We start from the raw sequence: 22,861 nt of genomic DNA, 5'->3' as shown, positions 1-22,861 counted from the left end.
TGGCAAACATTTCGTGAGAAGAAATGACTTCAGATTCTCAGGGTAAATGTCATGAACGCCACAGACGTTTTTGGTGCGGTTCAGTCTTTCTCACTTCCTTGTCCATCTCACATCATCCCTGCCCACAGTAATATGGCAAAGTTTAGAGTTACTGATTACCCAATATCGGGAGTGGCAGCAGAGTAAAAGCCAAACAATTCCAACAGCTCAGTTGCTTTATGTCATTTCCGCAGTCTTAAACTCACTTGTACGCTAAAATATGAGTAAACGGAATCACAAGGATTTGGTCTGCTTAACGAGAAAACAGACCGAGAAAAGGGGTTAATCGAAATGGGAGGGTGATTTAAGAAGTTCAGTAACTTCAGCATGTTCCGGTGACTAAAGCGATACCTGATGTGGTATTCGGTACTCTTTACTTTTGGAAAAATATTTTGGGAATTGACTTACTACCAATCAGGTTAATCTAACAGTTTGATCTAACTGTGACTACCAAGTTTTGGAACAGGTTCGTATGGGTTTCAGCGAAAATTCAATGGGACGGAGGGAGGGAAATTGTCTTACTGCGCAGTTTAGTGCTGTTCAAGAAGTTGACTGAGGTTTGGTAAATAGTATCCCAGAAAGAAACATTTTTGGCATTCCATCGTACAGGCAGATGAATGGACCAAATAAATTGAAATAATAACGAAAACCTCCTCGAATTTACTCACCAGTGTCCAAGTTTTTTCACTAAAAAACTGCGTATTGACGCTGTAGGAATTCACATCCGAAATGGGCACTCGATTCGTGATGGGCTATCAAAAACTATGTTGTTGTTCAGTGTACTGACAGAAAAAACACAGTATAGTCGGAAAAACATGGTTGTGTTATTGTTCTGTCGATAACATGGAGGTTATTCAAGGACACTGGTTAACAAAGCTTATTTTTGTCCCTAGATATTGACCCACCTATTTTACCCATTCACTAATACATGGCTAATCAGCATGCATTGATGGACTCGGTTCTTTAGTTCCTTCCTCCACGTGTAGTCAAGATTTGTGCATCCAATGGCACTTTCATCAGAGCTATCTAAAAGTGGAGCAGACATGACTGTAAACGAGTTCTCGAGTATTATAATCAACTTACCCATTGAACCTCTTAGTGGAATTTCGGCTGGGTTAAAATTCTACTTGACCAGGACTTATTGCCAAAACCACTAGACGTTTTCTCTCCTAAAGTTAGCCATTGATCTAATTGAAATACCTGTTGTCGTTTCGCCTTTCAAATTTCTGAAAATGAATGCAGGGCAGTTGGAGTTGTGTCTTTATAAAAGTCAGATCAGCACCTTTATCAATATGCTCAGCAGATGATGAGGATTGTATCTATTCCTTAGAGATTTATGTGTTCACGATTGTTTGCATCTTAATAGACATGTAATATGTATATTTATATGTATGCGTTTTGCTGAATGTTATGGTCCCCGGCCCATCGAGATAAAAGTTGTTTGGCGTGCCAATTCTGGGGTAGGAAAGGTTAACACGGTCACTCCAAGTAATTCAAATACCGTTATTGTTAACGTAGGTGTTCAGTACAGGGAAGAACCGCTCAACTCGATCACCTTCCAATGGCACCTATTTTGGTTTGGTTACTATTTGTGCCATCAGCTAAGACATTGTTCTCACTCTACCAGACGTTGTGAAAATGAACGCCTGTTGTAGCTACATCAAGGCCCTACGATATGCGTCGATTAATGACGCTCCTCACGGTACCCATATCCTCGAGTGGCTGTTTTCAATTAATATCACTAATATTGATTGCGGGGAAGGTTGGAATAAATATATTTTTTCCTGGTCTTGTCTCCCAATCGGATGTTTGTGCATCCTGTGGAGCGAGTGGTGCTGATCCGCAGACGCAAACTGCAAATGTACAAAGGCAATCCAGTAGCACATATACTGATGGTGACGGTATGAGGCGACTAGTTCGTGTGCTGCTGAATAACGTTTTTTTTAATTTCAACTCCGGCACACGGAAACACCTAGTGGCATTTCCAAGGTTGTATTCCTAGTCAATGAACAAACCAATACGTTGCTGGTAGAAGACAAAAGTGTCCTTAAACACTTAGATATGTTATAGCTAATGTGTAAAGCATGGGTGGAAAACACGCCTATGAAAGGAAGTGGGTAGCGATTATATCGAGTTCATTCACGTCCAATCACGTGCACCTAGCACCCGCATTCAGCTGAACAACGATTGTTTTGCTGCGTGCAACATTTGTAACTTGTACTAGGCTCTGGCTGTCCCCAGTGATTTGCTCGTATGTCGCGCACACAGTAATATACCAGGATTTGCCCGCATAGTTATTGAAGAGAACGACCTTGAACAACGACGAGGTTAATCTTGTCCACTACATCCAAGAGCAACGCGATTTTACCTCTAAATTGTTATTCTGTCCCAAAACTCTGATATTTGAAAAACTCTCAAACACATCCCTGAACAAAAGTACGGAGGGAAATAGTGGGAGGATTGATAAAACATTGAGTCAAACCGTAAAGTAGTAGGTTTACAATTTGAAAGAGTTTAATCCTAACGCTTTCGTGGCGTTTACAAATGTCTGGCAGGTGACCACCTTAGAGTCTGCTGCAAGTGCATAATGGGAGATACTGACTCGACAATGAACAAAGAGTAAAAGAACGAAGATAGGGGGAAGAGACATTGAACAAGTACACATTTGTTCGAAGACGAGAAGAGCATTAAAAACCTTCTTAGACGCAGCTCCAGGTTAGGTAAGTGTGAGTTGAAAAACACACTGGAGAATGGAGAAATAGTAAACGTCAAACACTCGCTCTTTTAACTGCGATTTACTGGTGCTTACCGAAGCACGAAACAGAGAATAATTTCGTTTTCTAAATAGTGTATCAATGTGAAGTAAGAGATTCGCGCCTTAGTATCACTGCTGGCTGCCTCCGGAGTTTTTGCATCACCCGCATCACGTTTCAGTTGCTAAATCTGAAATTAAAGGCCAATGAGAAAAGCATTCTAACCTTGTGGAATGTTTTTTTATCTCAACTCAAGACTCGTAATTTGAAGAGTGTGTTTGTCACCAACGAGAATGGGAACCGAAATGACCTTCGGCAGTGTAAGCTGAAAAATCTTGAATTTCACAAGGGGTCTTGTTTCAGAAGCCTTCTTCAAAGCCCATTGTATCTGCAACGCTGACAGGCTACCCTCGGTCAGCTGTCGCCTATAGACCGCGTTCAACTTGTCACACCTCTCCTGGTTTATATCAAAACGAACATTATAGGGTATCAAGTTATATGACTTGCTGAGGTTCTTAAAGTCATAATGGGCCTTGCAGATCAAACGTTAGGGACATCATATACAAGAGATTCAGCCGTATTCTAGATGAGTCTCACGCCATAACCAAATAAGTATACAGATGAGTGTATAAGTCCAAGTTCATGGGATTTGGGTTCAAGTAGAATGTAAATTTGACGGAAACTCGAGGACTGCGCCTCAAGGGCGTCGAAACTGGTCGTGAGCTTTCGAAGTATCTCCAGCAACCTCATAAGTAGTATGTTTCACCTGTACAATCATTTGAGACATTTCGAGACCTAGCCAGAAACTCCCCGGCGCGTAATATAACGCGATAAATCTTGTGGACCTCTAAATCTCTATGACTTTCATGCCACTTGTTTAACGACAGAACGTCCTCTGCCCGATGGAAGTTACATTTTAGGCAGTATAATGAAAAGATGCGATAACTCCTTTCTTAGAATTAAGGATAAACGTAGCACATCGGGACAAGATGATGAGAGTCACATTCGATCTTTGTCACTTTGATTTGTGAGTTGTTCGGCTGCATTGTTAGAGAAAAAAGAACCCCGAAAGAAGTTTTTCCTCATTTGCGGTATTTTCTGCTTGATGTTATCAAAACTACCAGCGAACTATCTAGTAAAACTACCATTAGTAACAATTGTCTTCAAACTGACAATCTTGACATCGGAGGTAGGCGAACATGGAGCCCTTTGTGCGTCCCTGGTAGACTAACAGTAAATTTAGTCACCTTACCTCCTAACACTAAGGCTAGCTTCTTTATGGCCACTTTAATCTGTTAGTGACACTTTCTCCCAACTAGAAGAACAAGCTGTTGTTTGCTTTTGAAATAGGTCGGTTTAGAAAACAACGGAAACGAGCGAGCAAAATCAGTTCTGTCTGGTGTCTTTCAATGTCCCAATATATTTTTTGGCAACAGCAATATCAACAGTGGTAGATTTCACATGAATTTCAACTTAGTTTACATGTTTTTGGCCATTTACCAATTGCAAAATCAGAGAGAGTTCACCAGATGCCCACTGATTTTTTTCAAAATGAATCCTGGATTGAAAACATAGATTGGGGTTTCGATGACCTTACTCTTCTTTTTGTGTTTGTCACCTAATCCAAAGCAATAGTGACCACTCCATTCAACTCAAATTCGGCATTGCATCATGTTGATGGTACACGTTTCACAGAAGGGTGATTTTAACCGACATTTTCGACCAGCACCTCTTTTTCATGGATAACTGTGGGTATCGCAGGCCTCAGGAACGTAAACTGATCACTTTCTTTTTGCGTTTTGTAACTTTGTAATAATACTTTGATTCATGCCACCCAGGTTTAAAGTGAAAATTGAACACTATGAAAAAAACGTACGAGAATAATTAGCGAAAGCCAACCACACAAACTGTTTGTGTAAAAACCGATGGAAGGCCTGTGCGGACGTTTCACTGGGATTTGTTTATCGTACCACACTTGCAAACTTGTTGCGGGCATCAAATGTATTATTTAGGCTTGGTATGTCTTCACCTCGTTTTTAACGTTATAATCATCATCATCATCATCAGAAACAGCAACATCAGTGTTCGCACTGATGCTTCACTGCCATACAATCATATGTATATAAATATATTAAAAGCCCTTAGGTGAAAAGAAGATGAAAAGAGTGGGTAAGGGATGGGACCTGGTGCTAGGCAAGCTGTCAAGCATTCTGAGGTGCCCACACCTCCAGTCGCTCAATCTAGAAAGAAACTGACGGCACGAACGCCACTGACATCGATTAACCACCACTTCTTGCAACGTCTCCAGCCAAGCACAGACGGGGTTACGGTGGCCGCAGCCTAGAAGGCGTACAACACCAACAACACTCATACTCTTCGTGATTTCGTTCACGTTAACAAAATAAATGTTCATCATATACTACTGGTAAATCCATCCAGGAGATGAACCACAGTGATGGATCCAACAGCGCTTTTAGATACATATGTTAGTGAGAAAAATTGAATAGCATTGTCGGAGGTAGTGTATAATCTTATTTATAGTTCTGATATCTCCATTATGGCGCTAGTGCGACAGTTCTTAGAGGAGTTTAAAGTTGTAATGTCTGTTTGCACATAAAGCTAACAAACAATCGGGTCGCTGTTTCAGTCTGAAATATTGATGCTAACATCCTAAATCACAATCAGAAAAGTTCAAAAATATGTCTAAGAATGTGGTCTGTTTCCACCTCCGGTAGACATGTCTGTGTCTTTGTGTGCAGTCTCTTATACTCACTATGTAAGTATTTCTTTGTAAGTGAATCAACCTGCAGCTACTCTTGTCTCAATTGGTGGTATTTTTATACTAAGTGCTTTGTTTCACTGCATAGACAGAATCTGGTTCATTTTCAAACCGTATTTCTCATGGTTACCCTGCGTTGTATGATAACCTCAAAGTAAATTAAACCGACCAAATATGAGTTTAGTAATATGCTGAGTATTCCAGAACTACCGATGGAAATTTTTAAACAGTGTGTGGTGAGGTGACACGATGTTGCCACAGGCGGGGGTTTTGGATGGCAGCCGGTGGAGCAGAGGATGACGAAATAATGCGATCACTAATGGTGTAAGGCCCTTTAGGTAATTTGTGCGTTATACTGCGTGATTGACGGATTATACGGACAATTGTGACGAACATGTAAAAAGGGTGCAGTTGTTGTTACCTGAACTCTAGTTCCATATTTCACTGCAGACCATTATCGGTCTGCGGGCTTGCCTGTCACATGTAACTACGCCGATGGAACCCTGTGCATATTAGCTAATCCTAAGTACGATCTGCGCAGAGCTGCATGTATGTCCAACTCAACTGCTTGTACTTGACGTAAACCCCAAGGAACAAAAGCGAAGGATAAAGTTGTCGCGTTGAAAAAGCCGTCGGCCATCTGGTGTCTCCCAGTTATTAGCCCAAAATGAGTATTTGTGACACTGTGCATGAAGAAAGTAGTCCGGTGGTCCGCGACACTTAAACAACGCACCGCAGATAGACAAAAGTAATCGTCACAAAGGATCACCTCAAACATTTGTTTTGGTAAAGTAGAGCATAGCGTCCGGAGTTGTGAGACAGGGTATTTGTGCTTGTTTTAGTAGTAGTATGTAAAAGATAATCTAATCAAATAGAATAAAGGCCAGAACACTAGGGCAAAGCACAATAAAGTACTACAACGAACAACATACACGGTGCTGCAAAATAGATAGGCACAAAATATCAATGGAAACACGGTCACACAAGCCAAAGGTATTGCGTCACGAAACACTTAAGTTCCCCCTCATTGCTTTGGATGGTGCGTTCTTCAGCTGCTTCTAAAAAGTAAGGCTTTCTACCCTCGCAACCGAACTGTTGACTGTAGCTTACGAGTGAAATTTGTTTGAACGTTATGAGACATGCAAAATGGCGGGCGAATCGCTCCCGTTTTAGTGTTTTTTTTACAAATTCATCCTTTACATACTGCTGGCCAAGTTCACCACAAAGAGGGTGACAGAGTTTTATGCCGGGCATTAGTCAAGTGGATCAGTCAAATGAGGCTAGCCCCCAATAGCTGAAGTGATCGTGAGCAGGCATTGCGGTTTCTGAGACTGATGAGACCGAAACGGCTTGGAGATGATGCACATTCAGCTGTTGCTCCTGAGATTCGCATATAACGGTGGAGCAGGAATTCACAGGAGTTTTGTAAGTTCGGCTTTTCTTTGACCGGTCTCACCGACTGGTCTCGGTAGGGAATGACACAATAGTATCAGTCCACACAGAAGGCTGTCTACATGATCGGGTATTAATGTGATTTTGCAAAGCCAAATCCTGAGTGAGTTCTTTTAGACAAATTTCTGAGACATCATCACACATGTGCTCGCTATCAAGGCCTTCTATTTTAAAGCATCATCCGACAGAAGAAAAACATGTCGGTGTACCATCTCGTTTTGAAGAAATTAGGCCAGCCATAGTGTACGTTTGTTCGGACCTAAAAGGCTCGATCAGTAAGTTTGCACCTCCAGTAATAGGCATACTAAAGCCATCCTTTGTATCTCATTTTGATAATGGACGTTTGCTTAGTTTGGTGTTATCAGACTTTAGCCTCAAATTGTTTGTTCTGACACAATTGGGATCAATAAGACGACCATACAGGGGTCATTTGTCGTTTCGAGGTGTATTTGATTGGATACAAGTGACAAATGAGTCACTGGTTGAGCTTAGTTAGGGGTATTTAGCAAGGTGAGTGAGTGGATGAGAGATAGCGCTGTTAAAAACAGTTTATTTTCCTTATACGACAAATAGCGTTTATATCATGGGATGTGGCGCATACATAACGGCATTTGACTAGCTTAATGCAACAGGCAGTCAAAAGATAGAAACCATGATCGTTGCAGGACTGTGTCCCATCGATTCTTCCAGTTTCCTCGAATCACTCGCACTGTAGACATTTGATGCAATTAAACGTGCGAAAAGAAATTTTTCACACAGTTTTTTTCGTAAAGTGTATCCCGGTGAGCTCATGATACATCATCCTATGGGTCANGAAAAGAAATTTTCACACAGTTTTTTTCGTAAAGTGTATCCCGGTGAGCTCATGATACATCATCCTATGGGTCAACACATGCTAAAAGCCAAAATCTCACTATTGTGGTAAGAAGTGTAAGTGGTCTTGCAATTTTGTCAAAGGATGCTAAAACACTCAACAAAATTTGGATTACACAGTCAAGTTCTGCTTTTTTATTCTTTATACATTTCTATCCTAATTTACCTCAGATCCTTTCTAACCGTCTCTACCTTAGCCTCGTCTTCTGGCCTACTTTGCAAGCATTAGACAAGTGCTTGTTTCAAGAACGCCATGTCCCGATGGTGAACGCTTTCAAGTCCGCCTAGCTATCGAACCCTCACCTGATCACTCTGGTCCACTGGAACTGATTTCTTTCACATTTTACTCACAAGAAGATGCGGATACTGTTGTGCACTTGCTAGAAGGATACTGTGGAGAATCCATAGGCGCAGCATTTCATCACGGATCAGGTGATCAACATTTAGGTCGTCGGCCCCCACGTGAGGAATTTCTACCTAACGGATGCCCTTACCGGTAAGTTTGTCAGACCACAGGCCTCCTATGGGTTTACTTTTTAGTGCTAACGTAGACTGAGACTCAGGGGGAGCGAGTGCCTGCACTTTGCTTAGTACTTAAACATATGGCAGAACCGGTGCTTACTCAGTCCCATTTGTGTTTCGTGTGGGAAATCCTTTTTAAAAATAACCAGAGGAGTGGTCAGCAAAATCCGGTTGCCAGCTTGGTGCTAGTTTCAGCCAGTTTTATGGTTATGCGGTGGATGTGATCATCAAGGAAAAATCATTCTTATCCCTTACCTGACAATCAGGTCAATTATGATTTGCTTTGAATGACCGTTGGCAAACCACGATGGTTCCGTATTCAAAATCAACCAAATCTTTCACTTATGTTTTTTTCAATCGAGTTTCGAACACGATGACAAACTCAGGGTTCAGTTGACTGGATGTATGAGATATCGAATAATTTATTTGATGTACTTTAATTCCTATGAGGTTATTGTAGTCCAGTTATGGACCACTATCGATTTTGACCTGCTTGGAAATAACTCTCCGTATTTCGCTCCATTCATTTTAGTCTCACTTGAAGCTCCCTCAGTCTTCATATAAGGGTCTACGCTAAGAGACCTTTTCCTAATTTAGTGGTTTTTATAAACGCTCTCAGTAGATCGAGCTATTTTCCTATTGTTGCACACTCAGACTAGCGCCGGCATTTAGTCGTCTGATGAAAGTTCCGTTATAAGTGCCATTGATTCATTCACTCTTGTGGGAAACTAAATAGATGAAAAGCAGAACGGAAAAGTCCCTTCAGCTTCATCAGAATGTGTGTGTGTTTGAGTGAGGTATAACAAAGTCACCACTTGGTGGCAATAACTTTTCTTGGCAGAAGCTTCAGTGATAAATTGTTGAGTAATTGTTTTAGTGGGGTTCAACTGGGATGGTTGTCTCCAGCACCTGGAACTTCCAATCAGAACCGTATTTTGTATGATAAGTCATCAATATAGAATTTCACCTAATGCATGGTAATGTGCACTCGATATCCAACTGGAGCGTTTTTGGGACCGCAGGCGTTTCACTCAGTGACCTCTTAATGAAAATGTATCTGTTACCGTGTACCGGTTTTTGGATCAGTTAGGCCCACAGTTTGTTGTGCCAGTGGAAATATTGTGGGGTTCTCCGTTTGCTGTGGTGTTTTTAGCACGATTTCAAAAAAACTTTAAAAAATGATGGAATATAAATGAAGAAAAGCAAGCATCTGTTTTGGATGAGACTACTTGTCTAGCCCGAAAGCAGACTGAAATTTCGAAATCCCCCTCACTACCCAAAAAGGTACAAGTAATCGACGCAGGGCTGAATGAACCTCCCAAAATACATAAGCCTTCCATCCAAAAACCATTGCTCAAGTGGTCAATCAGGCGCGTGCTGCGTGACGTGCATAGGCCGCTATATTCTTCCTAACCGTAGCTTATTGGCATTGATAACCACTCACTCTTGGCAGAGCGATTCAGCTTTCGGGCTCAACTCAGAAGGCTATGGGTTTGAACCAACCCAGCTTCCCATGAGATGAACAGTTCTGGTGCTCCTTAACGTGGGTGAAGTAGTCTTCTAGTATTCGAGAGATACATTCATTTGCGAATCAATTTGACTTTCACGATAGACTCAACTGAATCTCTTGTTCAGCTCATTCAGTTGTAGAATATCATAAACGAGAGATTCAGTTGAATCTCTCGAAAAAACCAAATTGCTTTGCAAATGAGTGTATTTCTCGAAAACAGTCCAATTTGGGTTCACTTGGAATACAAGGTTGACAGAGACTCGGAGACTGCGCGAACCTGATGAGCTTTACGCAGGGCGAAACCGGCCGTGGGCCGGCCGAGTTTTCAGCAACCTTGTTAATAGTTTCGTTTATGAAAATAGTCTACTAGTACTTTTCGGCTCTTTAGCATAGACTGATTTTTATTAATGGATCATACCTTATCAGCAACTTTTAAAAATCCATGCTTTATGCTAACTTCATGCTGAGAAGTGTCAATCTGACTTGATCCGTTGTATTGTTGTGGTTTTACCTATCAACGAGTAATATTTTCAGTGCCTATAGTCTGGACTGATTAATTTACGCAGACAATCAATCACTGGTGACTCATGAACTAATGAGCAGATCGATCCTCAAACAAGTTGCAAAGAATGTGCCGATTCCTGGTGTAACTCCATGGCTTTCTCTCTTCCAAAGATTTATTGATGTGTACTCACATAAAGCACTGTAAAGCTTCTCGGCGTTTTCCACTACCTTGGACGTCCGGTATTTGGGTGATATTTGTTTTCCCTCTTGATTGCCTCGTTTATCTAACGATAACGTGAAAGAATACGCGGGCACTATACACCATCTTAAGTGCAATAAACTACACAAGAGGCTTTGATTGTTCTAACACCCGCGTTCTGTTTTAACCCACAACGTGATAACAATTTCTAATACCATTGTTTGCCTATGGTTATTTACTCCCAGCTGGCACGTCAAGGTGACTTTTTTTTACACACATCATCGAATCTCACAAAAATGTCCACCATTTACTGAAAAGTGAACTTTAAATGCCACCCGATCGATAATGAATAATTTGAGTTAATTTTATCTCAAACAAGACATTTGTCATGTTTCTTATGGACAGGTTTCGTGAAGTTGAAAACGGCGAACTCCGAAGTAAGTCTTTTTTGTTAACTGAAACAGTCCTATGTCGAAAGACCTACTTAAGCTTTTGGATGTTTTGTGGGTAACCTGCATTCTGGATTGCGTGCGTCAAACTCACTTACATTGTAGAGAATTTTATGGAGTCTGTCTGAATCAGTTGTGATAAAGTGTATTTACGACCTGGGAGTTTACGTCCTCTTGTATCATTCCTATTGAATGCAGTGAGTGGGAGTTGTAAATCCGTAGACTTAACACATTTGTCCCACATAATAGGAAGTAAGGTTGTGTTTATTTACCCCTTGCTCATAATTCTGTTGGTAGCTTGTGAAAACTCTATTTTTAACAGCTTCACGCTCTGATAGTGGTATTCTTCAGAATCGTCCTTGTTAGCGCTTGAGCACTTACGTGAGTTGTTCAAGAATGTTCCACAAAATAAAACAGTAAGCTGCTAAGTTTCAGTTGTGGAATAAGGATCCAAGGATCCACTAGGGTCCCAAGATTCCAAGGTTCGGCTAACTGAATGCTTACAAGATGGTGCTCCGGAAGAGTAAAACCGTTTTAGCAATCTGTGGCGTACGTACGGATAGTCTACAACATGTGAGATCCTTTACGCACGACAACCTACCGCAGCACTATAACTGTTGTGTCACTTATATGGGTAACTTATGACCCGACAGATGTCATGAATGGAGAACCATACATAGCTCACAAATTTTTGGAACTGACCGAGAAGCACTAGTATTTGTTGGAGTGCCCGATTGCAGGCGAACCTAAAACAATAAATCGTCCAGCTATAATACACTTTCGGTGCCTAGCTGCCATGCCATCCAGTGGAATAACGAGGGTTGGGAGACTGCCAGGTTGCCCAAACCTAGACAGAGCCGTCGAGATTCAGAGATTAAGTTCAAATCACGGACATTCCGGTCAGCAGATTTAGTTCTGACCGCTGAGCTACCTCACCACAGCAACCTACTGAATCATTTCGGTGAAGGTCCATTCAGTATTCAAAGCGTCTCCTACCAGAGTGGTCAGTGGATAGAGGTCTGGCAAATAGTCTCCTGTTCCTGCTGGTTTGGGGCTTGAGCCGGTGTGAAAAGTGACAACTTAAACTTTAGAACACTCTAGTATTCTAACACCAATAACTATTGCTTTTTTGAGGCGTTCAAAACAAGGACTTTGGTGGAGCATTGGAATCTTCTGGCAGTACCTGAGCTTACGCACAATAATAAAAAATGCAAAAACGGAAGTGGTTTCGTTCCATACCGGCCAGTTTGCCTTGCTCCTTGGGAACATGTGGGCGGGTGAGCCAAAACATACGTTGAACCACACCTCTATTTTTGTTCACCAGGACCTCTTAACCACCCGCTCTCTTCAGTTAGCGTCATTCTTCGGTGGCTCCCCAGCTGTAGATACATCCGTCGGGCATCCATGGAAATTACCGAGCTAACGCACATATTTGTTCGTTCACATGTAACAGTTAAGGCCTATCTCTCATCATTGTTGTGGCCTTCAAACTATTAAAAACATGTTACTTTTGTATGCACTTTGAATAATTTGTTGATAGACATTTGTTGCGTTTATCAGTTCCCTGTAGAAGACCCAATTGCCTTTCCTGAGGATATGACATCACTTTCTAGGCAGTGTCGATGGCGAACTGCAAGTTATTATGCAACTGTAGTGGCTGTCTGCGACGGACTCGGTATGACTCCTAGCTTCCAAACTGATACTTGCTTGCTTGACTGGATACCCGTGAGCATTCGTGTCCTTTCGCTTCATCTGTCTACTTTCGTAAGAACTCGTACTCGTCGAAAGAGCAGCCCCTCTTTGTTCAGTTTCCACCTATGAGGCAATCAACTGTAGCATTGATTCCATGAAAGAGAGAGAGGAATAATCCCTCTTTCCCGTTCCATCACCAAGTGTTCACATATAGTCCTAATCACATGAAGGCTCACCGTACAATTGAGAAGTCTCAATTCATACGAGGCGCGACTCGCTGGTAATTTGGCTTAGACCAGAAGGGTAATTATAGTTGTGAACGTCATTTACCACTGTATGTTGATCACCAGTTCCTCCGTAGCAACGCGTTCAGGCGTAATGCATCTTTGTGCTTTACGAAGCCCCCGTACTCCCTAACTAGCCCAAAGGACCAAATCGTGGCGTCAACTACAGTTGACCATCCTCAATATCGAAGTGTCACTCGCACAGTCTATGGCACGTCGGATTTTGAATGTGATCCCAAGTTCTGGGATTCTTGTTTCACTTGCAAGGTGCAAGGTCAGCATTTTCTGTCTTCACTGCATTCCTCTAAAATTTTGTAGAGAGGAACTGGAGTTTGTTGGCCGGTTTACTTATCTAAGCAGCCTCGTTTGCCGTGACTGTGCCTAAGGTGCAGGTAACGGCTGAGAAACTGCATCATTTGTGGCTTAAGAAGGAGACTTTCGTGAACTCAAACGACTTTTTGTATACATTCACCGTAGGAACATTTTTGGATAATGGCTGTAAGATTTGACTCCTCCAACCGGAGGACATCAGACGAATTTAAACGTTTAATCATCGAGGCCTTCACAATAAAGAGGCGTTAGGCGACTGCAGAGTCTTTGCAATGAAGTGATGCCCAAGTGAGTAATTGGTGATGAGGCGGAATCACTAGAAGAACCGGTGAAATTCATCAGCTTAAAGTGTTTGGGACATACATTTCGCTTATTAATTACCACCTACAAAGGAAGTACTGTTTTCGACTCCGAACTCTTACTGTGAAAAGGCCTGTAAGAGACAGGTCATCAGTTGGTAGCGCAAAATGAAGGTAGCTGCCGTGAAAATGAGTGTCACGGGATCTTCGTTCTCTTCCAGTTGATATCCACGTTATTCTCTGTTCCAATGCTGGCTGTGTTCTCATTTCTGGGTCGGATGTCTAGATACAGGTTGTTTGTATTTGTATGACGGATTGGTCGTAGATCACGTGGCTGTTGATCAGCTCGTCGAGCTTGAAAATGTGTTTGCGTTTCGCCAGCTCCTAGACAGGTGGCAAAACGTCTACAAGCAAACTGACGGGCTCGATGAACAGATTTACCAATATTCACTCCTGGAGTATTGCTGTCAATGATGATGATGATGACTGGTAACAGCTGATTGGAGCACATGATTCAGTGTTGTGTCATAAAAATTGATGGCGCCATTAATGACCTTGGCTGAAAGGAAACAATCACTTTGACTATTGTTGTGGATGACTTTAATTCGTAAAACCCAAAACGAGGTCCAGCACGACGGAAAATTCTGGTATGGAACTCCTCCAGGGTAACCTTTTGGAGACTTACTTTATATCTTTTGATAGTTGAACTACTGTTTTTATTAAAGCGCAATACACATCTACACCAACTACTCCTGTGTGCTACAAACTAAAAATAACTATTGTAGTCCTTATGTAGGCAGATATGGTTGAGAAGAAACTGACGGATAAGATCGATTTCCACTCATCTAATCAACTGTTAGTTAGGCAGCATTATTCTTCTTGTCTAAACACACAGGTAAGTGCTTCAATCAGTCAGCGTAGAACGTCCAAGCGTTATTTCATGAGACTCCAGTTGCCACCTAAAATGTACTAGATATCACTGGCAGCGACTACCCATACAGTTATGGAAGCCTTGTGAACAAGCAAAAATCGCAACTGTCGGTAAAGTTTCTCCGTTATTTTAGTCCATCGGGGTCTTATCTCTGGTAAAAAAGCAGCATGGTCATCCCTGAAATCTAAACAGCTGGAGGTTTGATTTCTAAGGAATTTTTCGTCTACGCGAACATGACAGGGTTTGGAGCTCTCACCAATGCACCTAAAACTATTTACTTCAGCATACTACATATACCGTGTTAACTTCCTTGTGGAGGTAATTAGTTTGAATTGAGCATGCGTGAATTTATCGATTGGGCGACTGCGATTGTTGAAGTAGAGTCATCTTAACGGCATACTGAGTCACATTCAGTAGCGACTGTCGGGTTTGAACCAGAGCAGAACCACAAACAATTCTTCGTTGCTTCCGTCGAGACATTATCCCATCATGCAGCATCAAAAATTAGGGCTAACTAATATCCCAGTTCTCGGTAATTAGGACCTAGTGATTAGGTGCTCGGTTGACAAGGGATGTTGGGAAACACAGCTTTCCAAATTCACTGACTGTTTGAATGACTCAACTAGGACTCGCCTGTTGAAGCGCCATCTGACACAAGAAACAGGACTTAAAAGTGGATATGCACGTCTGCTCGGCTGCTGGTTCGACATGAAAGGGTGGGTGCAAATTCAAAGATGTGTACTGGTCTCATGAGGACCTCATTAGACTCCAGCGCTTTTAATTTGATATGGACTAAGAGGAGTTCTTGTGCCAGGACAGAAAATTGACTGCTCAAAATATACTGAGGTAGAGTCACTAATGTCTCGCTCACTTTAAACTCACAGGTCAAAAGGCACACTTGTCCTAAATCTTCCATTGTTGAAAGTATATCTGTGAACAGCAATGTGGGACTCTCTTCAAAGTATGTGCTGGAGTCTAAGCTCTTGAAGAAAGTAGGAAACTTATAAAAAATCCGCGTTGATCATAGCTGAGGGTGCCTGATTCCCGTTAATTTTATTTTCCGTAGTTAGTGATCTCTCAAGATGTTCATTCAGGTTCACCCACCCTAGATATCACACATCTATTTGGTACACAACTTCATCGAGTTGGCTGAAGGTTGCTGCACGTTTGAGTCAATAAGTGGTATTTGAACCACTACGCCTTTTGTTGCTCGGTTCCTGACAGATTCATTTAGGGTCTCTATGTAAAAAATGAACCGCCATAAAAAATGCAATGTTGAAAGTACGATGCAATCGGCTTCTTCTGGTTAAACTCAACGCTTTATCATAACGATATTGGTTTGATGGTGTAAACGTTTCCACTACCTAAATTGTGAAGTGGTTGTTTCATTCTTTCAATGTTCTTAATGAAAATAACAGGAAAGAATCCTATGACAAGCAGACTACAACTGTCAAAACTTTGGCAGGTGCTTCACTCATTTTATTTTTTTAGTTTCACATATAAATTTATGTAGTCACCGCAGTGACAGATTCTTCAATTTGGCTTGAAAATGTCAGCCAAAACAATAATCATATTCGGTGGTACTTTTGGGAACCGATGAAATGATTGGTGATTAAGTATGTATGCTTTAATTTGTATGAAGCTTTTTCAGCACTCTCCTGAACGATCACATCAGCTGTTCAAGTAAGATAACCGTCCGGGAGGGTACAGTTTGCGGCTATAAGAATCCACCCATCATCAAAATTCTGCGGGATGTGGAAAAACGCCGTTGATTTCCAGAACAGTAGCAATTTAGTTGACACACTCACATAAACACAGCACTGAGACTGATATTATCTGTTTGTCGGCTCACTGGGTGTCACTGCAAGCTAGCTGCCAATTATACTTTATCTATCAGGAAGCAGTTCTTTTTATGGAACGATTCTGAATCCCAGTTGTTATGCGCAAAACAGGGTTGAGCTTGCGACATTGACTGATAGCTCACATATCTGAAAGCTTTTAAACCCTTGAGTGACACTGCAAAGTACTATTTTCGATAAAATCTAAAACGGCAGGCGCAGTTATAAACATGATGGACAGTAAACGAGATGCTATATGCTAGCAGGCTTGCAAACGACCATTCGGAAACTCAAACAACTACGTAGAAAATTTGGTGCCAGCAAACGAATAACGGTCTGACGTCGACAAAGAACAGTCTAGTTACTGCTACAAATTTATTTAGACCAAATGGATCGTTGGTCAGTTGGACAACCGGTAGGTATGCATGGGCAGTGTTGCGTACGGAGCGGTCTGCATACGACAAGGATTCACTTTGCACATGCCACGGTTAGTGTGGGAAATTTTGTGTGCTGAATACACAAAATACAAACTAACATCTCATTCAAGCGGTTTGACTCAGTACCCCTACGTAGTCGTTGCCAAAACTTGTCGTTTAAATTAACTGGAAACGACAAAAGAATGTAGAAAGAAGCTAAGGAATATTTTGGAATTGATGAAATGTAGTGAACCAAGGCCACTCAGTTGGCGGTGCTTTTAACTGGACTTGTGGTGAGCTATTATACGCGGATTCAATTCATTTTCCGAAATCAATTTCTGTAAAATAATGTTTGCAGTTATTTTTTAGTCTGAAAGTATTTGCGTCACGGAAGTTTGATTTGAGATCTGCTATTGGGACCTTCAACCTCATCTTCAGCATCCCTGAATAGTGTTTATGACAATCAATGGCGATTATAATCAGCGAACGCATTCCTTTAGACTGCGCGATCATCCTTGCACACCTACGTTCTTTCTACTAAAGTATAAGTTAGAACGTTTTCAGCAATACAAATGACGCGATGGCGTGTAACAACCTATAGGTGATTAACAAAAGCAGTCTTTGAGGATAGCACACAGAAACTAGAAACAGACGGCTTCAAATCTATCAGAGTTCGAAACGTTTTCATCGCAAAAGGACATTTTTTATACCAAATACCTTCTTTCACGCTGATATAGGGACTTTTCATCAGGTAATTTGTCAGTCCGTCTAACTCATTCATACCACAAAAAATAATGAGCGCTCGCTTTTCTCTGAGAAATTTGTCTAAAGCGAACACTCCTTACCTGATACGGCAAAAACTGCTGAAAAATGTACATTGACTAATCAAACAAAACAGCCTCTTTGGAGGAGTGCGTCTTGTGGAAGCGGTGTGTCCAGAGATTTCCAAAAAACATGCCAGGATAATTTTCTCTCATTCTTTTATCAACGAAAGCTTTCATCCGTTTTATTCATTTCATGACTAATTTTCAAAATATAGACTGCGGAATCCGAGTAACAGAGATTTCATATAGCTTGTCGTTTTCATGAAATTTATCAAAGTTCTTTCTCAGTGAGAAGTTGGTATGTTTATTGGTCAGTGTGAGAAATATGAGACTTTATTGCAAACAAGCCTACCAAGAACTGATGAGGCACAATAAGCGAGAGCGTAAAAAGACCAAAATATATAGCGAAATACACTCATTTGCAAACATTTGGTTGCAACCTTATCAGTAGTATGTTACTTCTATACATGTATCTCGATATTTCAAGCATAGGTGAACAGGCGTTTCGCTATTGTAGATAGAGTTGCATACAGCAAGTAAAAGCCTGATTACCGTGAAGAAAGGGGCGCCCCTCATTGATAGGGATGTAAATGCCTTTTTTAAAATCGCCCGGTGTGACACTTGGTTGGTAAGGGTAACTTTTGTTCTTAAAACAGTATCACTAGTGCTAAGTTTCCAGTCCAGTATATTATTCTGTGAGCTAATTAAGTATAACGATCTGCAGCTTGACTAACTTGCTCCATCTGCAGGGTTATTTAAAAATGTGAAATTGCCTTGGATTTTAGGTGTCACACAATGTACTGACAGTCGTACGTTGGGTTGTCTGTTTTTATGATCAACTGTGTTCTTTTAAGAATTACAAAAAGTCGGGTGACATTGTGCATTTGAAGCCCTAATGATCAATATGATCAAAAAGGGTCTTTAATGGTGACTCGTTGGTTCGCTAGCGCTAAAACAAATTGTTTGATATAAACGAGCTTTATTCAAATCTACGTTGTGTTGGATAGTTGGTTTTGTCGCGACGGTCGTGCATTCCTAACAACATATAATCACGGACGCTTGATTAATTAACCCCAATCCTCCTCTAAGGTTAAATATCCATGGACTTGTCAGCCACTTTGTACAAGTTGAAAATCTCCCGCTAACAGTTATTCTGCAGATTAAACAATCATGGGAGTAACAATAATTCCACACGGATGACTTATTGTAATCAAAGCCGTCCCCGGGTGTTGTGCACAGGACAGACTTAAGCTTGTGTATGGTTGTGTGAAGCCACATATTTTGTCGTTGTCCTAGAAGATATTTTTGCATCTATTCAACGATTGAACTGTATTGCAGCCATCAGCACGGCATCTCATTAAAGTAACACCATAAGATCAGTCCAAGTAGAATGACTTACTTCAACTGACGGACAAACCATACACTTCCAGAAGGCTAATTATGGAAATCTTGTGAACGCATCAGAGAGTGAATCTCTTTGGGTAAATGTTCACGGATTTGTCATCTGAACCATAACCTTTCTAGGAAAGACTTTGAGCCAACATGACCTGACGTGGCAAAACTCGGGTAATAGATCATTATGAATGAACTTTGAGACGTAAAAAAATGGTACTCAACTCATGGCATCCCTTTCGTACAGCTGTTATTGAAGCACCCGGGTCGCCAAGTTCTGATAAACCAACTGACCATCGTATCTAAATCGCCTAAAGTTACCCCAGTACGGAAGAAGCATACAACAAAGCCTAGATAAATCAAACATACTTTCGTTCTTCTGAAGCTACTTCGAAGAATGCTCCTTCAAAGAACTCCACATAGCCAGCCTTGGGCTACTAGATACTTTTGTAGTGATTTTTTCTCCTCAGCTAACTAAGAGCTTTTCACATATTACTCCTTGTTTGTCTTCCCCAAATAAGGCTGTATTTTGGAGCTAGTGAGCCATTTTATCACTCCTACAGTGACCCCTTTAAACATCACTTCCAAGAGGCAAAAACCACTTCTAACTACCTGATAATTTTAGGATTTGGTTCAATCGATCTGAATTAATAGCCACAACCGAACACTCACTGAATGAAACAGCTCTCTCTTTACATGTCAACCAGGTGAAGGACCGTTCAAAACGAGCCGGAAAATACATTTTATGGTCTGTTGAAATACACACTAGCCTAGAAATTACTAATGCACACGGCAAGCTCAGTCATCTAGTTCACTACTTCGAACCAGGAGTGCGCATGGAGAATGGTCAAATGAGCTAATATTAACAACTGAACATACTGACTCGCCAAATTTAAACAGAACTCAACCATCCTGTCAAATAATGTCTAAAATTTTGGTGTTGTTCTTATTAGTAGTGTGTGAGAGCTGCTGAGGTGGTGCAAAGTTCTCCCTTTGGAAAGAAAGTCTAATTTGGGGAACAAACTGGGAATCTTCGTATGCAGATATTATTAACTTTGAACCACTAAGACTTTGTGGTGGTCCTTATTCTGCATAATCATTTGAAGAACACTATAAACGAGCCCCCCTCAGAAATAATTCTGAGCCTCACAATCTCGTTTTTTTGTGTAAGCGTTTGAAGCTGTTTGGTGTGATACCCCCGAAATAGTCAGTAGTGGGTGTTTATGAGCTGAACTAGTCCAAATAATCCGTTATGGGTGCTTTTTCACAAATACTTTTTGGCATTTATATTTTCTCTCCCTTCATGGTGGATCTATTCTCTTGTGCCTGGATAACCAACTGTGTTGAAACTATATTATCGAGTTTCATGCAATGTTTCGATGCATTTACAGACGGTGGAGCCAGAATAGACGATACTCGTCTAATAATTTATTCATGGAGTTGAAGCTGTCTGGTTGAATGTAACTAATTAATATTCTCGAAAGATAACCTTTCTCGTGTCTTGAACATTCAACTCGGTGACCTTGTTGTGCACTACCCTCATCTGCTCCGTGTCAAAGTATCAAACACGCTATACGCACGTGTTATTCGATATATCTGTTGTTTCCACTTCCTCACAGAATTCGAAATACCCCGGAGTAATGTCATTTTGGAGCAAGTTCTGGGTGAAGGACAATTTGGAGATGTCTATAAAGGTGTCTACAGGAAATACGTAAGTTTCGCCGTATAAATTTTAAAACCTCCCAGGTTTACGTTACAATCAGTTGTTTCGAAGTAAATCGATTTGAATCTCGTGAAAACTCGTGATTACAGGTACGTTAGTCGGTCGAAGGGAATTTTTCGGGGATGGGGGGGGGCTATTGGAAGATTAAAAATTTATGGGGAGCCGTAAATTGCACTAGAGTTTCTCATGTCTCAATAACTTCATTCCTCTATAGTACATGTAATCACGACTGATCTGTGCAAGTTACCAGGTCTGCAAGCAATTTTGGAGTAAACCTGCCAAAAGGTATCAGGTGGCAATCAATTGGTCTCTGTGGCTTCGGGGCGTAAGCAGAGCACACATACAACACACACAATTGCGTAAATGATAGTCGTCTATTTGGCTGTGGCCAGAAACTCGCAGTAAACGGAACGTGCATTTTTTGGTGTACCTTAATTGGTCACTTCTGCAGGACGATGAGTTGCTTGGTGCACCATTGGAGCTAGCAGTCCGCTAATTGTGTTGCTCGCACGACTCGACGCCCATACCATAGAAGCAATGTACGATTATTGTATTCTGTATTGTATTCAAGCCGGAGAAGCTAATCACACGATCGGTACCCAGGTCACCCTTTCAACATGATTTAGAGATCACCACTCAATCGTTTGAAGTTCATTCGCAGAAACGCACCTAAAATGACGAGCATATGGCATCCATGTCTATCATTAAATACGAGAAGTAAGAGACCTTGGCCAGCCAAGAACCCCGAAAGAAAATCAAACAGGGCCATTTGCTTCTCACCAATAAGGTCTCTCCTACTATCCTCTCAACCTTGCTAAAATGTGCATGTACGATGAGATTTATCGAAGGCACTGTTCGCAAACTATGATAGCAAATCCGTGATAAGCGAACTTATTATGGGGGCAACATGTCTTTTCTTGAATATTTTAACTTCTCCTTAACATAAACACTTCAAATTTTTATTTAATGACAAATATCTCGATATTTCCTAAAGTTACTCACTACTCACAAACAAAGCATTTGTACATATGTCTCCGGGTAGTGCGACAAGCCCAAAACTATACACTGGATAGGTATCATATGCCCAGACCTCTCTCAACTAATGTGTCAGTTTCATTTTTCTATACGACAATAGACAAAGCTTTGAGAAGACTAATAATTACATGAACCTCCTTCACAGTAACAAGAACAACAACAGAAAAACGCCTGAGTCAGTCTTGGTTCACATCTAAATTAAGTTGGACTATCTGGTAATGGAACGTCACATTACAAAGTCATTGGTATACCAGACGGATGTAGTGTACGTGTATTGCATTTAGCAGGATTCTACTTTAAGTCTGAAGCACACAGGTGACATGAAAAATCTATCATTTTTTTTGCTTCATCCCTCTGATTTTTGTGTGACATGGCTAACCATAAATCACTAGAAAACGGGGTGGAATGACGAACTATTGCTATGAAAAAGACTCCTCGTATGTGATCCACTTATTCAGTTTTTTTCGCCCGTCTCGGTAGACCTAAGCTTGTTTCCTCCAAACGAATGGTGATTTTCATTTGCACGATATAATCCATACGTGCCGTCCTTTCAGGTGTCAGGAATAAGGACTCTTTAGGAAATACAAGGCAGAGTATGGTGTGTTAAAAATATTGGCATAATTCAGAAGTGGTGAGACAAAAACTACCTAACAGCTCGCGAATGCTGTGGACCACCGTATGCCTATATTGTAGACAACGTAATCACATGAAATGACGATTGGCCACAAGCAAACTTTACAAGTCTATATATTCTGCGCATAAGCGAACATTTGGCAGAGTTTTGTTTCCAACAACGACTTGATCATCCCCTTTCCGATTTCGAGGCGTTTGTTTTAAAAGGTATTCGAAATTGTAACAAAAACCACGGGATATTGCGACAAGCCATACATTCCTTGCCAACGTTAGTGTCTATGGGTAATTATGATGGATGAGCCCCGATATGCAGGGATAAATTGTCAGTCAAGCACACGTATATTTAACGACTGATATGCTGTCAAACTCGTAAACACGACTACC

General features: G+C 41.1%; 1 protein-coding gene across 1 annotated transcript in view; it reads left to right on the top strand.

Moving 5' to 3' along the window:
* The window catches only part of T265_13813 (hypothetical protein), a gene marked incomplete at both ends in the record, with an annotated part of 71,704 nt that overhangs the window by 7,039 nt on the left and 41,804 nt on the right, over positions 1–22,861 (top strand). The window contains 3 exons of the mRNA XM_009170625.1: positions 8,094–8,392; positions 11,037–11,068; positions 20,706–20,797. Of these exons, the coding sequence (XP_009168889.1) occupies positions 8,094–8,392; positions 11,037–11,068; positions 20,706–20,797 (423 nt within the window). The remainder of the gene's footprint in view (positions 1–8,093; positions 8,393–11,036; positions 11,069–20,705; positions 20,798–22,861) is intronic.

This window comes from Opisthorchis viverrini, assembly GCF_000715545.1.
Source record: "Opisthorchis viverrini unplaced genomic scaffold opera_v5_104, whole genome shotgun sequence".
NCBI classification, from domain to species: domain Eukaryota; kingdom Metazoa; phylum Platyhelminthes; class Trematoda; order Opisthorchiida; family Opisthorchiidae; genus Opisthorchis; species Opisthorchis viverrini.
Note: the sequence above shows the minus strand (reverse complement) of the source record. Positions and strands in the feature narration are given on the sequence as shown.